The sequence below is a fragment of the Biomphalaria glabrata genome, chromosome 10, assembly GCF_947242115.1.
Source record: "Biomphalaria glabrata chromosome 10, xgBioGlab47.1, whole genome shotgun sequence".
NCBI lineage: Eukaryota > Metazoa > Mollusca > Gastropoda > Planorbidae > Biomphalaria > Biomphalaria glabrata.
The window spans coordinates 18,825,372-18,843,942 of NC_074720.1; the positions used below are offsets into that span (position 1 = coordinate 18,825,372).

Below are 18,571 nucleotides of genomic sequence, written 5' to 3' on the forward strand. Positions count from 1 at the left end.
GCATTTTTTTTTTTAAAAAAAAGGAAACAACCAAGCTGACTTTCTACCACTGTGCTAGCGAAGCGCTTATGAAAGTGGAAAGGTTAACTTCAAAGCTTCGACCTAATTCAGCTTTACATCAAATCAGTCAATACAAATTCATTCCCTTGTACAACAAAATAATGTATTACCAATAGTTAATTTTAATAAAATTGATTCTTGTCAGGTAAAAGAAATAATTGTGCAAAATTTATTTTTTTTAAAACCAAAGAATTTTGTTTATGGTACTTCTAGACGTTCACAATGGTTTTTAATAATTTCATTAAAATTGATGTCAGGTAAAGGAAATAATTGTGCAAAGTTTTTTCACTTCTAGACCTACTTTCTACAATTTTTATTCATTGCAAGTTTAATTCAGTGCAATGAAGATGTATTTTTTTTTTATTACCAAACAATAGCTAGTAAAAAATAATACAACATAAAATTTTTGTAGAAATGATAAAAAAACAAACAAACAAGAAAAGTTTGCAGTTTATTGTTAACTATGAAGTAAGCACACAAGCACCACCAACTTCTTTAATTCTTTTCTCTGCAACTTTACTGAAGAACTTTGCCTTGATAATGACAGGTCTTTTGGGAAGATGGCCTTTACCTAATACTTTGTAATAGCCCTGTAAAACAAGCAAGTTTCATTAAACACAATGAAGATGAAGCTGTTTTCTTTTTGGTATCAAAATCAAAACATACAGTACAATATTTTTTTTAGATCATAGCCAAGTGGAGTGCAAAACTGGATTTAAATATAAATGTGCACCAACCAATAAAAATGTGGTGCTATAATGCAAATTTTAAATATCAGTAATCAAAGAGTATTATTTTTTTTAAACCCATTACCCCTTATGCAGTTGTCCAAAACTATCCACTAAATTCACAGAAAAATAAAACTAATAAAAAAAAAAATAAATAAATTTAAATATCATGTCAGATCTAAATTTTAAATGTAGATGAATGATCTATTGGAGCAGATAATGCAAAGGTCTGTTTCTATGGCCCCCAGTTAAAATAAAAATACTAGCTCATACTGTAAAATATAGGCAAAACTACAGCAATACAATGCTGGTATCCTTTTTTTTTAAATTTTATAAATACAGAATAATAATTAACAGTACCGGGTATTTTGCCAAAGCACACTAACACAGGTAAAAGAATTTATATATTGGGAGGTGTGGGGATATGTTATGATTTTTTTTTTCAAAAAAGTAAAAAAGCGCAATGATTGCTAAATCCAAAATAAGTATCAAGAATGTTATTGGACCATTATTCATTCTACATCAACAACATATTGACTCTGCAGACTCTTCCTTCATGTCTCTTGTCTTAGAATCTCGTTCAATTACGTCTGTCCATTCCTTTAGCCTTTATGTTGTCTTCCTATTGCTTTCTTTTTTCTGTTACTGTCCCTGAAAGGAAGTTTTTTAGTTGTTTTTTTTGTGAGCTCTGTGGACCTTGTGATATGGCCATAGTTTTTTCTTTGGTTTAATTTGTGGTTTTGACAGTAGTTGCAGACCATTGTGGAGTCTGATTACTGAACTAACTTGGTCTCTAATATCTTCTCTGCATACTTAAATTGTAAAACCCTCACAGGCCATCCAGAACTTTTGAACTAAGTTCAAAACAATGACACCTCTTTTGTCATTATAGTGATTACATTCAGCATACAAGTGACGAAAGTGAACAAATGCCTTAGAATTACTCACTATTTATTTCTGACTATGCATCAAAAATATATGCAGTCAAAATTTTTGTCTGAAAAGTTTGCACAAGGCATATTGTAAAATCATTGTTTTTTTAATGACACAAATCATTTCACAAAAAGATTATTGCTTAGTGTAATTTCAGTGAGATTGCTAAGTCATTTGAAAAACAAGATGTTTTAGACCCAAGTTGCTGACATGCTCATTGTTAATAATTGTGCAAATTCTTCAACAAGAACATTTAGAATCCACATGACTAGAAGATCAATCACAGATAGGATTTAAGTATTAGCTTTTCTTTTTGGGGAACGCTCATTAGTTAGTAATATATGACCTCCAGTCGCGAAGCGACTATGCCTATGGATCATCTCATGGAAATGAAATGAATGCCTGGGCATCAGTTGTGGTCGGAACTATGCCGCCCACACCAATTCCTCCCACTACACGCAGCTGATGTATCTAAAGGAATGGCAGTGCCAATACAGTTTGGGGTCAGCGGCGTCGCAGGTTCTGCCAGAGTGTAGCACTGGGTACTGCAAACTGCCTTAGAGTCGCCAGCTCCAGATTTTTCCTATAAAATACTCCCTAATGGCATGCGTCTCAAATAGCCTCTGACATCCAGTCCAACTCCTGGCCTTCATGTGCGGCTCAGATATTGAGTCAGGCGAACTGTTCTCACTAACAGAAGAAGGGCAGAGGCGAGAAACTGGTGCCTTAACCAGTAATCTTCTGGCAGGAGGGGCTCGTTAGCCATGGCTGGCTACCCACCTAGGAGAAGGAAAACTCTGAATTCAAACCTGTGTTGCCTTGCAGCTATACCAAATCATGGGAAAGTTAGTAATAATGAAATGACAAAACAACAACGAAAAAAAAACAAACTTACAGCCTGTCCAACATCAATAACTGGAGCTTTTTCAGTAGGGGTATCAAGATATTTAGCTCTGGACTGCTCACTCAAAAGTGACCAAACTTTATCCAAGTTGATAGAAGGGCAGAAGAATTTATTGTTGGTCTTGTGAAAATATCTCATACCAACTTTACCAAAATAACCTGGATGGCTGGGGGAAAAAAAAGCATTGTATTTTATTATGCATAGCCATTAGATATGCACAATGCAGCTTGTAACGTAGTCATATGTACTAACCATTAATAATACAAATTCAAATCCCTCCAAGACATTTAAATCTATAAAAAGCAGGCTATAATTTTAATGAAAAATCATAAAATGACTGGACTAGACTAAACAAGCTGAGATTATAACTTACTATTTATCAAAGTTTATTCTGTGATGATGCTGACCACCAGCATTACCACGACCACCAGGGTGCTTTCTGTGTTTCCCTTTAAGAAATTAAATGATTAAAATAAAATTAGGGTGAGATGCAACAGCACAACCAAAATTTGAAAATAAAGTTAAAAGCAAATTAAGATATATCTAGCAGCACATCATTATCATAAACTAAAGACTAAAGTCAACACAAAACTCAAGACTGTCTATTCTTAACAATCCAATAACAGTGACAGTACAAGTTAAAGTTGTTACTCTGAAATGACTGAAAATCATTATTATTTTAAATAATTATTATGAAATGATTATCTAAAATCTAAATTGAGATCTATAACTAGTCTAGAATGTAAATCCTAACAGTCTACTTACCGACGCGACCATGTCCGTGGCTAACGTGGCCACGAAGCTTTCTTGTTTTCTTATTTTTAGTGGTCTGTTAAAATAGAAAGGACATTCGTAATGTTGGCAATAAAAAAGACTGCTGTTCTACATGATTATAGTCTATTTACTGAATGATGGCACTCGTAGCTTTTAGAATTCGTTATAATTAAAAGATCCACTTTAAATTCAGTAAATATATTCTTAAAATTGACATAAGATACAAAGCTTTTTATTAACATAATAAAATACTGTAGATCTACAGGGAAAACAAGAAGATTTTGATAGATTTTAACATTCACTAGAATTTACCTACCATTTTTCAGCTTATAGTGACCGGAAAAGGAAGTTAGCAAGCGCGATAACTCTGTGTAGTAAACAAACTTTGCTAGCCTAAAGCTCAAGATAGATAACAATGACAATTTCATAGCAAATAACTGCGTAGCCAACTCGGAAGTTAACTCCGAGATCTAGTTATATATATATAGAAAATAATATAAATCTAGATCTAGCTAAATTCTATATAGACTATAGATCTACATAGATTTAGATTTTAGAATATTTAGTTAGACTTATCTTGTTTATTTAGATAGATATCTAGTCTTGATTCCTGGATTAGTGGATACAGTAATAGATCTAGTATTTACTAGTATTTAGTTTTAGTAACTTGACTTGACTAACTAGACTCTAGAGTCTAGACTAGAGGTCTAGTACATCTTGATCTTCTTGTGTAACTGTTATAATATAACCGCATAGACTCTACGTCTCTAGTCTACAAGTTGAAATATTAATAATAGATCTATATTGAATTATATTGCTCAATATTATTTTTCTCACTTACGACACTAATCACAAATTAATCAAATTTCAAGAACAAGTCTTCATTTCATGATATGAATAAAATGATTTAGAATCTAGAATTTAGATCTAAATCTAATCATCTATGATGTCTATCTATGATTATATTATAATTTTTAAAAAATCAGAGAAGAAATTGCTTTTAGGCTTAGTTTTCACTTCAGTTCCACTCATGATTACCCAGTACAAATACTATTACTAGTATTACTAGATGATACAAATCCGCATAGACTCTAGTCTAGACAGTACGCCGTCAGTACTATAACTTACTAATGTCAGTAGAGTAATGTACTATATAAGTAATATAGTATAAGCGACTAGGTAAGTAGATTCTAGACGTCTAGATTGTCACTAGATTCTAGATCTATAATAGATTTATTATTATATTATATTATAATTATATATATTCTAGATTGACTAGATCTAGATTCTAGATACATAATCATTATATTATAATTTATAAATAATGCTTATTTATATTGTATAGATAGATGATCATGATGACATTCTAGAGATTTATATATTTATTATAGAAGTCTATATACTAACTATATCATATATGTATATAGATAAGTAAGTCAAGATAAATCTTATCTAGTCAATAGACAATAGGAATATACTTATATAGTCAATCTAGATATAGACATTACTGAAAGTTATAAAGACTCACTTTTCAAGGCTTCAATTTTGACAAGGTTTGTAATTGTAGATGATAGATCTAGTCAATGTACTCTATAGACATAGATCTAGACCTAGAATACTAGATCTATCTAGAACTTAAATTTAGTTACTAATAACTAAATCTATCTATAATAATAGATAAATAGATCTATCCTGGCAAGCATTTAAAATGATTAATGATATTAAAAAAAAACAAGGAAACTGCAGATGCAGCAATGACAAGTGATGAGCAATAACTTATATTTTACAAATATAATACTACTCTACTACATTTGGATCGTGAACCCACTGACTAGATCTAGTAGAGAAGTGATTTACTTTTAATAGTAGATAGATCCCGATATCTGTCTATATCTACCATCACTAACACCCTTTTCTCTAGTTTTTTTACTGCTTTTTAAAAAGGATTATTAGATTTCAATATATATATATCATGGGATCATCTCTTTGAATAGCGGGCATTTACTTCTTTTACTTGGTAATGTCGGATCATCTTTTATTTGCTTGAATGTTTTCATTCTATTTAGTTGTATTCTTCTGGTATTATTACTAACTGACTTTAAATGTCTATTTTCTTTGATTAGCCAACACATTGTTGGGTTATGTCAGATATCAACAGAGACTCAAGCATTCGTCAACTGCCACCAGGCAAGCTTACCAATATTAAAAAGATCTTTGAAGATGGTACGGAAAAATGCTTCCGTTTATCATTTTGCATAAATTTAAAGTTTTAAAAATATTTCCATTGATTTTAAATCATTAACATTTCATTTCTTCGTCTTAAAAAATTTATTACTAATTGGTCACTTGTAACATTTCATTTAACATTTATACTAATTTGTGTTCTCTTTTATTTTATTTCATTGACTGATAGTGAACAGCATTCAGTGTCAAGAATGAGTCTTAAAATAAACAATATAAATAGCTTTTCTAAAATTCATAGTATTTTTTTTTTTTTACAATAATAATACATTTGTATGAAAATGTTGAATTCTTATTTCTCTTATTATTATCTTGAAGGTGAAAAAGATAAACCAATGGCACCAACTAGGCCTCAAGTACCTCCTGGGTCTCCTGCTCACCAACTGCCAGCCAAGAAATACCCAGCTCCCCCAGCACCTTGTGGTCAAGTGACCAAAAACTCTAATGAGGGCAATGATGAGTTGAAGTTCAGAAAATTAAGTGCTGAATCTGTTCAACCACAGCAGTCAAAGCAAGGAGCCTATCATGGTTCAAAGATATCAGAGAGGATAAGCTCCCTGGAGGCTGCATCATCTTCAAAATACAATGGGGCAAATGAAGCTCCAGGTAGTCCTGGCCATTCAGAAAATATCAAGGTGCAAAGGGCTTTCAGTGATGTAAGTGATCTTTATGCTAAAGTCAACAAGCCTGAAAAAGATTCAAAGGCCACTTTCCAGCCCAGAGTTGAGTTGCAAAGAAAAGAAGCCATACGGAAAAATTCAGAAGAACGGCGAAAGACTGTTGCTACTTTTAGCTGTGATGTGAATCATAATAGTGGAGTTAGTGTGGCTTCAAGAACCAAGTTGTTTGATAGTCCCAAGCCAAATCTCCCTGTTAAACCAGAGGCCATTAAAAGGCAGTTTAGCACTAAGGCAGTTCAGGAACAAGACCAACACAATTCAGATGCAGATGGTGTGTACAACCAACCATGGGACACAGAAAAAAGTCCTGTGGTTGAGGCTCTTAAGAAAAAATATAAGCCTCCTCTATTGTCCAATAAAGTCACAGACAATGCCAAAACTAACCTACCAGCTCAGAAGCCTCCTTTACCCCAACAGCCTCCAAGGCAAACAGATCTAAAAATTCAACGTAAGCAGAGTCAGGAAGCTGTAGCAGAAGTTAATAGAAGTTCTGATCAGTCAAAATGTGTAGATTCCTCTTCAGACACAACAGGAAGTTCAAGAATCACAGCCCCGCCGAAACCTCCTCGTACACATGCTCACGATGATTATCTCAAGGTAAAGATTGCTCAAAGTGAAAATAAACCTTATCCAGAAAGTCAAGATACTAAGGCAGTCAAATTAGAAGTTAGCAGTGGTGCTTTGTCTGTCAAGGACAGAGTATCCAAAATTTGTCAGCAGACTAATTCACCATTGCCCACATCCAGCAAAGACCATGCTGTCCTCATGCGGCAACAGCCTCCATCCAGGCCCCCACCTCCAAGGCTGCGCCCAAATTCTGGTGGTACTCCTACTAAAGAGAACCCTTTTCAATTGAAGCCCAGGCCAGTCACACACTTCACAGCGCCTCAGGATGAAGGTCCAGTTGTCATTCCTTCGTCTCCAGTCTCCCCTTTTCAATCAGCTACATTGTTCTCCAGAAAGGCCAGTCAGTCACGTAAGCCTAGTGATGAGCTTCCACCTGAACCTCTTTCTAGCAAGAGGTTCCCGCTACGGAAGAGCTACAGCTCTGAGAATTTACATTCCAGCCGAAGCAGCTCATTGAATACTGAAGATGATGACGGCTCACAGAAAACTCAAAGTACTTATGAAACGGACTATGAAGCTGTTTTAGACCCAGATGGATATGCTATACCTCACGAGTTTATGAAGATACATGTCCACAGAAAGAGGCAGTTCTCAGAACAAAGCAACCAAATGGTAAGTAGCTGACTGCATTGTTTGTGGTTGATATGTGTGTTGTTTGATCTAGCCTAGGGAATGTTAGTGATCTAATTTGCTGAAGGAGATTACAATTTGAATATAATCAAGCAAGCTTAACATAATGTGTTGGGTAAGTTACTTATAATTTGCTTTAGAAATCAAAACTAGGATCAAATCTTTTTGCAGAAAGTTGATGTAGTACGTGTTGGTTTCAATGATTTGGTGGGACCAAAGGTAGAAGTATTGGGTGCCCATCTGACGCTTCTGATGGAGATAGAGGTTTTTTGAATTGGATTGGAGAAGATCCCTAATTCAGCCCAGCTTTAACATTCTACGATTCCTGGTAAAGTTAAAGAAAGTTTAAGTGGTCACTTAGTCTGCTGGTTCTCTGGTCGTGCGGTTTGCACGCTAGACTGTCGTTCAGATTTATCGATGGTCCCGGGTTCAAACCCTGCCCACTCCCACACCCCGCTGTCCATTTTCTAGAAGAGGAAAGCGTTTTCAAACTTTCGTGTATAACTAGATCTAAATCTCACAGAATTGAGCCAAAACTGGAACATTGGGCTATGAGCTATAAAAGGAAATTTAGCTAAATGAATTCCAAGATTGTAGAATCATTTATTTAACTTAATGTTTTTAAATTACAGAGAAAAAAAACATCTTGCGGAAATTGTGATTATAGACAAAGGCATTATGGTCTACTGTCATTGTCATACTAGTCTATATGAGGAAATGCCATATTATAAAAGGCCGATGTTAAGATATACTAAAATATATATATATAGTTCCGAAATGCCTTTTCTACACAATGGACATCATTCACCAATCGTAAACAAACAACATTTAGCCACGTGATAATATAAAAAAAACAACGAAAAATCCTGTCACATGATAGCCATTGTGTATTACTTAATTTGTATAGTAGAGATAGAGAATCATGTGTTTGTTTACGATTAGTAAATGAGGTCCATTTAGTCTATGTTGAAGATATCTTCAATGCTTGTTGGCCCAAACTTGTTATCTGCTAGACATTTGCCGCTTGTTAAAAATTAAAACAGAGCATATGCTTCATTTTAAAACTGCACATCGTGTCTGTCACTCCAGTTGACATTTTTTTCTTTAGACCGGGATGTTAATTATTCCTGATAAGATTGCTTGTTATATTCTAGATATGCATGAGATATTGTTGTCTATAGGCCTATGCGACTCCTCTCCCTTTTCCCATGTTATAAACGTGATAGTAATGTGTCATTTCCTATTTTCGTATTTTTTTTTTTGGTAAACTTTGTCGACTGCATGCACATGGTCATCTGTGATAAATGATAAATTTGCAATGTTTCTTATAGTCTGTGTGTGGTCCAATGCTTTTAAAAAGAAAATGGTGACTGACGCCTGCTGGTAAATAAATTAGGTCATCATCTTCAAACTCCATTTGAATGAGGGCTTGAGAGGCTCAAATCCTCTCTTTTTAAAGCCCTGGACAGAAACCCTGCTGTTTTGCGTAGTGCATACATGCCACCACACAGGTCGAGAATTTTTTTGTTTCCCAAACCTTTTGAGACGGAGATCAGCAAGTCTGGGGCTGTGAAAAAGAATATGAGACACGGTTTCCTCATCTCACCGCAGCGGGGGCACCGTGAGTTAGGTAGCATAGGGCTGCTTGTTAACTATAGGACTCTCATGCTGATGTGGTTATGGTGGTGGATGTTATTCGACCCTGTCACCCAGCTGTGGTCAAAAACAACACTTATTCGGGTGCTGTGAAAGTAACACGGGTTTTTTTACCCCGGTGTAAACTATTTGACACCCAGTACACCAGTGCAAGTGTGAGTTGAATGGCTGAATATCATCAAGTAATCATTTACGGTTCATGCTAAGGTGAGTATGACCTGTACCGAAATGTCATTTACATTTGTTCCCGTCACGTGACAAAACCGATGACACATTCTCAGCATAGTTGATCAGTACATCTCGCTGATGAAGTGTCTGTTACTTAGTGCGTGGGCAAACTATAGCCCCGTAGCGGCGCCAGAGTAAAAAAAAGAAAAGTAAAGTTCCCCTTTTAGACCTTGCTATCTATGGGGTAGATGATGTTAAGGTCATCTGTTTTCTTTGGCCAACGGTTAACGAGTAGGGTGTCGTGTGGCCATCACAACGACCAACCTCCTTTAGACATACTTTCCCTAACAAAAGTGAGGTACCCATTAGAGCTGGGTGGACTCATGGGCGCCCTAAAAATTCCGAATTTCAAAAGGCCAGACTTCACAGATTCGAACCCAGGACCCCAGGTTCGGGAGCCAAGCGCTTAACCAATTAGTCACCTGCGGCTCGAGAGTAGTGTTTAAATTAAGAAAAAAGCATTTGAAATGAAGATGAAAACATTGTGTGTGTGTGTGAGTAAAGTGTGTGCTGCTTACATCGTTCTGTCTCGCTAATGTAGTTCTCAAAGTGGGAGAGTTCATACAACAACACAAATATCGTTTGATCTTGAACATAGAATCCTCCAATTTTTTATTATTTTTTTGTCTTAAAAAAATGCTACGAAACATTGTCCTAGATGTCGACCAGCATCGCCACAATCCTACTGTTTTGTTATTATAGTCTGTAATCGCAGGGACTGACAGTGTTTTTGTGTTTGCTCTATCCCTCTCTGTTTCCATGTGCACAATATCCCCCACCCATCCCTCACCACCACCCAAGGCCCTACTTGATTGGAACAGCTCTGTGGATATTCCTGGTTTTGTTTAAACTCACGGTTGCACTTAACGATAGCCTCGTTTGTATAGTCAGATAGCTTTTCATATTACCACTACGACGCGCTCACTGCCACCGGCCTCGTTATAAATAATTTGTAACTAGCGAAGGGAAGTGACTCTCTGTAGCTCATTAAGTCGTATAGTCACATGAACCGTTTGGTACAGTGATGATTACCTCCCTTCAATCTATTATCTCTGCTCATCTTTGGGGGAAAGTGTGATAGTAAATGTTACTGTTTTGTCAGACCCGTCTGTTATTGTAACACAGTAATCCACATTGCTGACATGTCGAAAGAATGCGCTAATTAACAGATAGAGGGGATAATTAAATTTATTTTAGGCCAATATATCTATAGGGACGATCTAACATGAATAAAGCCAGCATTTCAACAGACATGAAAGTGTTTGTTAGTAGCTACTAGCCTACTATTACAGCTCTTGATTTCTTTTTTTTTTTTTAAAGCTTATCTTCTTTTCTGTACCCTATTGTTGACGGTGGTTGACTTGTAGCACCAAACTGCTGGTAGACAACTACACCGCTATAGGCGTATTATAGCTTAGCATCAAACTTGAAATAACTTGAATCACTTCTTTGTGCACAAAACTCAAATAACATTCATTACAATTAAAAAAAAAATAACTTGAGATGAAATGAAACAAATGTAGTGTACTTATGAAATAATATGAAAAAGTATTTTAAATAAACGTTAACTCACAACAAAAACACACGTCTGTTCATTGTGGCATTTTGGAGTCGTCTGGTCTACAGCTTACGACAGTGTCGCTTATCTTGCAACATTCACATTGCATTGCCACCAACCGATTGCTAACTACTTCTCACAGTCACCATAGAAGCACTCATATGCACACAGACTCCTTAGCAAAACGGCCTTAACATTAAAGAGACGAATTTTTGTTGCCAAGGTTTCTCTTGTCCATAATTTCTTAAGCTGTATCTCTTTGAAAGATCAGCAGATTTGTTTTCACCTTTTCATCTATAAGAGGTGCGGTGGCAGAGCTGTAAAGCGCTTGCTTTACGTACCGGGGTCCGGGATTCGAATCCTGGGTAAGACTGGAATTTTTAATTTTGGGATCTTCGGCGCCTCCGAGTCCACCCAGCTCTATTGGGTACCTGACATTAGTTGGGAAAAAGTAAAGGTAGTTAGTCGTTGTGCTGGCCACATGACACCCTCGTTAACCATGGGGCACAGAAACTGATGACCTTAACATCATCTGCCCTGAAAGGGGAATTTTACTTTTTTTTTACTTTTCATCTATGATGCTACCCAAGTAGGTGAAGTACTCTACTTTCTCCATGGGACAGCCATCCCAAGTAATGGCTTTTGCATTATGTTTGTCGTATCGTTGTTAATTACCAGACCAGTTTTTAATTCTGATGAAACAACTGTCAACGGAGTTCATTTCTCTTTTATTAGCTGGTGGTATGTTTTAAATTTAAAACTAATCCCAAATCTCTTCAATGATTTAAACCCAGGACTCGGGTTAGGGTATACTTTGAGTATTTTCCTTTCTAAATAAGACTCGCGTCTTGGCACCCTGGTAGGATTGGGAACAGTAAGACCCTTAACATTACACGTACTTCTTGAAATGTGATTAATTTTCTCTACTCAGACTAGATGTAATGGAGGGGGGATAAAAGTCAAGTTTACATCGTGCTAGCTGAGGCTGCTGTCAACTTCTGATGACACTGTTTACACCTTATCTGTAATCTAATACAAAGTGCACCTAGGCCTACTGTATGGGCTAGTAGAGACAGGAAGTAAATTACTACACCACTCGTCTTGTCACATGCCAAGAACAGATTCTATTGTTTTTCTTACTTAGGCCCTGTAGAGCTAAACACTTCCGTTTTTTTGTTTTTTTTATATATTTTTTTACAAAGCTTCCATCAAGTCTGTCTGTCTGGTACACATTTTGTACACGTTAGTTCTCCCACTTTCCAGTCTCGGATCAAGTTAGAACTTTGCTCATTTATTCATTGCCCCTAACAAAACACGACTCAAACGAAAAATTGACGAATTATTTTATAATTGGTAATTATTTAATTTTGTTTTTTTATATGGAATATCTAGTAAAAACGCGCTAAGCTTAAGGGAGATAAGCCTTGCGTAGACAATAAGGTGATAAGAAATGCAAGATCGCTAGAGCCATAATAACATATTTAACTGTTAATGTCAAGATTATATCTAAGAATGTATGCATATTGAAGCAACGTTGTCTTATTTTCACAAATGGTTTCCTTTCTACAAAAACACATTGACTTATAAACAAACATCAATTGCCTTGTAAACTATGAACAACTTACAAGCCAAAAAAAACAACAACAACAACTGAGGAAGTATCAAAACACTAAAACGCATACAGCTGTAATTTAGCACAATTATTCATAGTCGATGACAATTTATAAATCTACCAAAAAAACATGAACCAATTATTTTATCAGAAAGTGTTGAGTATTTAATTTTGTTTTCTATAGACCTTTATTGTTTTATGCAAATACTCACCTATTTAGGCTTACTTTGACATATTTATATGTGTGTGTGTGGGCGTAGAACAGTTATTCCTGAAGTGACTGGAAAAACAGTAGAAGCCCGACTTGCCAGTTAGTGGGTCCGCCAAGCATTATTTCCGGTATTTGAAACTATTAAAAAAATACGTATTCTGTACATTATTAATGATGCCTAGCGATGGTGGAAATTAGTAACTTTATATGTGCTTTAGTTTATTAATTTGAAAAAGGGGGGGGGGAAGATTAACCACAAAAACCCTTTTGGCTACTCTTATGGAATTTAGTGACTGCAACTCATCGAATTTGTAGTTTAATATTGAAGAGGGTTTTTTAATCTCAAAACTCTATGTAAAAAGGAGGGGGGGGCTTAATGCGCGAAAACCCTCGGGGGGGGGGGGGTAAACTCAAAACCTCTTTAGCTACGCTCATGGAATTGGGTCACTGTCGGTTGCTTTTTTTTTTGTTTTATTGAAGAAAAGGGGGGGGGAGTTAACCTCAAAAGGGGGACTCAAAACCACCCTTGGCTGCACTGGGGCAAGTGATGATTTAACATTAAAATATCACCTGCAATAAACAAAATTAAAGATAACACAGTCACAAAATTCCCCCCTCCTCCCTCCCCCTCCCCGGCTACGCCCATGTATTCCATTTAAAAATAAACAACACACACACACACACAAGAGCTTATGACAACATTGTTACAAATTCTGAAAATCCAGATCAATCTCAGATTCATTGGATACTTAGAATAGTAGCTGATAACGAGCTCTCTTTTTTTTTTCCCTCTAGTTCCTTCAGTTTCTTATTTTTTTTTTTTGTATTTGGGTTACTAACAGTAACCCTTGAATAACGTGTCCACGCAGAGTAGAGAACTATGGAGACAGGAAAGAGTGAGTTTTGTTCCTTGCCTATACCTTTGAAGTACCTGCACACACATCTGTTGGTAGCCAAAATGAAAATCACCTTCCCGTTAACAAGTTGAGTATGTCTCGAGTTATTGTTTCTTGACACGCCTGATTCTCAAGTTAAGAGGCACATTTCCCTCACAGACGTAGTAATTTTGTTTGTTATAGTATCTACCATTCTCAAACTAAGCATGGACTACATGCAGTTTGACATTGTCCTACCATCAAAGTGCAAATCAGTGTATTCAAATGTGTCAAATTGAGTTATGCATTATCAGGAACAATCAACAGTTTGTGTGATACAGACATTCTCGCCGTGGGATAATTGCTTCATCTAAAGGTTATTAGTTCACCGAATGAAGAACAGAACTCGAGTTTTGTTATGTTCGATTAGTTTATCTTTCACTGAGTTTGAAAACGCAAAACAATTCCCCTTTTAGAATGATGTGTTCACATTTTAGTTTTACTGCCAAAAGTGATCGGGCACACAACACTTGTGGATGTAAAGCTTTTCATTCTATCTGTATGAGGTCTCTTCACGGTCTAGAAAGGGGAAGTACTCCTGCTACTTTCAAAGCATTTTGTTTGTTTGAAGCCTGCTCAGTTGTATTAGCCGATGTTGGACCCGGTGCCAACAAAACAAAAAACGTGAGACCCTTTCTCTATAGAACGCTGGAACTTGTTTGATCTTATTATGTGTGAAATGTTGAATACAGTTGTAGTTTAGGTCTTCACAATGACTGATAGACAAAAGGCGTGTGTGTGTATATATAAATGTGTATAAGGTAAGACTAAGTAGACTTCAATGTTGTGCCATTGACATCTGACATCTTGGGCTCTGAGTGACATGACATGAATGACAAAGCTTAAGACAAACGTTTCAGATTGTTTGAATGGTGGAGATTTGAGCTTAAACTTGTCAACAAATACATTCGGGAAGGAACTTGTGTCATTTCAATATTTGCTGCGAAAATTGTGTCTTTAGGAAGGTTTGTATTTTTTATGTGCGCACTTGAAAAAACCACGCACACACACACACAATCCTTAACGAAAATATAGGCGATTGCTGTAATAAAACATTTTGTGTGGTAGATTTGTGTTACGTAGAGCAAAAGACACCATACGACCTAAACCTTGACGCGTTGTTTCATCTTCTAAGAAAAAATCGTTTAAAATTTCTTTGGAAGAAGACATTTCTAAACGCAATTCTTCTCGACTTTCTAATGTTAGAACGGTCGAATTTTCCCCACTGTCGTACATCGTTATGTTGACGACTTTTGTGGAAAGATAAAAAAAAAAGAAGCTCCGCGATTAGAGACGTCTTAGTTAACACTGACGTGAAATGATCTTACGACAATCACGTCTATTAAGAAGTCCTCGCGCTATTCGTACCTCGAATGTCTCTCACATAACAGCGCTGGCCAGTGTTGTTCCTTCTTTATTTGATTTAATTTGACGTGCGTCTTTTTAATTTTACATTTTTTGACATGCGCTCTTCTAATTACGAGAAAACAAAAGTAATGTAGACGCCGGGAAAACGAATTTCTGAATTTCCGAACGAAGGAGAACGCGTAGCGCTCCCCTCAGACTCCATTGCTGTCTCTTCAATCCTTTCTCCAGAAAGAAATTCGTGTAGCATTCAAAAGCAAAATGTAAGAATGTTCAGTTGTATTTGGATTTGCAGTCTAGTTAACTGCACATGAATACGTTTTGTAGAAGGCCTGCAAAATATGTTCATCATTGAAGATTAGAGATGAGTACAGTGTTTCACAGGACTAGGCAAACTCAGTTGAAACGTGTTATATTAGACTTAGTCCATAGCTGATGCAGAAGCATGCAGACTTACCGTTGTCTGCAGGGGTTCTATTTAAGTTTTATTTACATCTTCTGCTCCTGTCTTCTAGAAAGGCTTTTCTTTGGGCCTCCAATTTGTGTCCTGCGGCCTTCGTGAGAGCTCTCCAACTGTTTGTTTTGTATTAAGACAATAAATGAAGCCTGAACTGCCAGATCATTATTTACGATGTAATACTATGTAGTTCCATGTCTTCTAATTGACCAGCAACACACTTCACAGTCTCTCAGTCACTTTGGTGAATGGCATAATTGAAATTGTTCTTCCTTTACCTCGTTTTTTTTTTGTCAAAAGTCTTTTCAAACAATATAGGCTCGGGGGGGGGGGGTGCTGTAAGGAAGCTATTTAACTTTAACACCAAAATTATGACTTAAAAAAACACTTTGTTATAATTTAAATGTTGGAAACTAGCAGAAGTGAATAAAAATCAATGAAAAACCAAGCATAAATCAAGTTGGAATACAAAGCAAATTGGGTGGCGTTTTTATTGCTCATAAGTTGCCGTTACAGTGTCTTTACACTATCTAGGCCTGTTCGCAACAATTCAGAGAATCTAGCCTTTAGGTGAATGTTGTTTCTGAGATGCAGTGTACTCATTGAACTATGGTCTATAAGTTTTCACATTTTTAAAAGCATATTTCAAGAAACGGCACAAAACGAGTGACTAAGTTTAGTGATAGCGCCAGTGCCTCCTAAACGTAAGTCTTTAAGGTTTTACATGCGCACGACAAGGATTTATACTTGTGATAATTCTTTGCTAGACTTACTTCGTTATAGGTACCAACGCAGCTTATTTAGACTCTTCATTGTAAGAATATTCATTTGGCTTTATACTAAAGTTTTCATCTGTACAGGTCCCTTAAAGAAATTGTTGAAGGGGGTTTCAGACTTGAATGGTTTAAGTGTTTGGTTTAGTTAAAAGACAGAACACATTTCATAGCAGCTGTTTAAAGTTGTAGTAGATCTGATAGTATCACTAGTACTTCTTGAACCATTAAGTTCATCCTAAATCAAAACATAACTTATCATTGGGATGTCATCACCATAAAACGTACTCATCACACTGTAATGAATGGATCATTTGAATTGCTACGGAGGATGCTAGAGTCTAGTATCATGTTTTTTTTTAAATACAAATCTTAATATCAACTCACTCTGTCTGGTACAATATTTGAACACATTATTTCTCCAAATTCTATTCTCAAACAAATTGAAACTATTATTAATTGTCAATGACAACACATTAATCAATAAAAAAAATTAACCAATTAGTTAATTAACTATTGGTAATTAAGTATTTTGTTTGGTATCAAATAAGGAAAACAATTGGTACTTGACAAGTGTGGCAGCACAAGTTGAATAAGTCCTTTTTATACTTTGTGTAGAGAATTAGGTCGTCCTTTATAATTTGTGTAGAGATTTAGCTACTTGATTATCCTATCAGCCTAAGGAGGCTTAAGCCCTTGAGTTCGAATTCAAGCCATACAACTTTTTTTTTTTTATAAATTGTTTTTAAAAAACTGTCATGTTAACCTTCACTCAGATCTCCCCCCCCCCCCCCTTCCCCGTCTGAGCAAGCTAAAAGCATGAAAGTGCACTAAACAAAAACAATTGGTAAAAAAATTTCTAATTGCACAGATTTGTTATTGTTAATCTAGATCTATTACAAATTTAATTTAATATAAGCTTTTTTTTTTTTTTTTTCAAAGTATTTTTATTTTTGTTATTATTGTTTCTAGATTTAGATAGCTAAATTCTAAAACAACATAATGTGAACTATTGTGTTATGTGAAACAGTCAGAGATGTGTGAAACAGTCAGATGTGTGAAACAGTCAGCTATGTGAAACAGTCAGATATGTGAAACAGCCAGATATGTGACACAGCCAGATATGTGACACAGCTAGATATGTGAAACAGTCTGATATGTGAAACAGTCAGATTTGTGAAGCAGCATAAAAGACAGACATCTTTCATAAGTGATCCTACTGTTTACATTTACTTGCACCAGTCTAACTGATCTGTCAATTTAACTCTTAGCCCAGTAGTTCAAATGAATCAGTCCAATTACTTTACCACTTATATCTATACAAATAAAATGATTATTACTTGAATTAGACAAGAAAACAAAACTGCTTGAATATATTATTTACTCTCTATCAAAAATCTTTAAAAAGGTGGACTTAGCACATTTGATGAAATCTCTGTCTATACAAAGAGCTAGACACATTTTAAAACATGAAATTGATGTCATCAGAGAGCCTGATACTGCCAATAGCATTAATTTCTTAATTTCAACTTTATTCCATGTCTATCAATCCTAGATTCTACCACCAAGGTGAAGTACTTCTGTTTAACCCATACCATAGTGAACTAACTGAAACAAAGAAAAACAACATGGTGCCAACTATTTCATCATCATTCCTTGAGAATCAACATTCTATGTTCCTGGACCATGTGCACACTGTTGTTTCTTCTGTATGTTTTTTCTGTACGTTTAAGCATGTATTGAGAACAGACATTTAACGCCCACAGCTATAATTTACAGTGTGAGCTAGTTATTTAGGGTTAATCTCCACATTACTATGCTCAATGTCTTATCTATATGTAAATAGCTTGCTGAATGACTAGACCAGCTGGGTAGCACACCTTGCATCACCATCAATCTGGAATAAAAGCTTCATTTGGCAAGACCCATTGTGTCTTTAAATTTTAGTCACTTGTCTTGGAAGCAATGTGTCTTGATACATTCACTATTACATATCTGTCTTGGAAGCAAAGTGTCTTGATACATTCACTATTACATATCTATCTTGGAAGCAAAGTGTCTTGATACATTCACTATAACAACTTTAAATATATTTAAATTAAAAAAAATGTATTTCAATTCATAAATTAATTATACATTGTGTAGATCTTCCATGTGTATTACGTAGGCCTCTATAGATCTCTATAAAGATAGTGAATT

The 18,571-nt window shown here is 35.6% G+C and overlaps 2 protein-coding genes across 11 annotated transcripts in view; one reads left to right on the top strand and one right to left on the bottom strand.

Annotated features, from left to right (window-relative positions):
* Positions 1 to 498: 498 nt before the first annotated feature.
* LOC106079852 (60S ribosomal protein L27a-like) lies at positions 499 to 3,808 on the bottom strand. The gene is made up of 5 exons (XM_013241081.2): positions 3,716 to 3,808; positions 3,391 to 3,454; positions 2,999 to 3,074; positions 2,617 to 2,791; positions 499 to 650 (listed from the first exon to the last, which is right to left on the bottom strand). Exons 1-5 carry the CDS (start codon positions 3,716 to 3,718, stop codon positions 522 to 524), a joined length of 447 nt encoding a protein of 148 aa, XP_013096535.1. The 5' UTR covers positions 3,719 to 3,808; the 3' UTR covers positions 499 to 521.
* Positions 3,809 to 3,866: 58 nt separating this feature from the next.
* LOC106079851 (DENN domain-containing protein 2A-like) overlaps positions 3,867 to 18,571 on the top strand; it is a 41,426-nt gene continuing 26,721 nt past the window's right edge. The window contains exons 1-4 of one of the 10 annotated variants that reach the window (XM_056045015.1): positions 3,867 to 4,026; positions 4,863 to 4,952; positions 5,523 to 5,622; positions 5,959 to 7,559. In XM_056045015.1, coding sequence (XP_055900990.1) covers positions 5,541 to 5,622; positions 5,959 to 7,559 — 1,683 coding nt within the window. In that variant the 5' untranslated portion in view covers positions 3,867 to 4,026; positions 4,863 to 4,952; positions 5,523 to 5,540. Of the gene's footprint in view, positions 4,027 to 4,055; positions 4,579 to 4,814; positions 4,953 to 5,522; positions 5,623 to 5,958; positions 7,560 to 18,571 lie in introns of those variants that run through there. The other 9 variants (XM_013241078.2, XM_056045023.1, XM_056045017.1 and 6 more) reach the window with 9 other exon arrangements.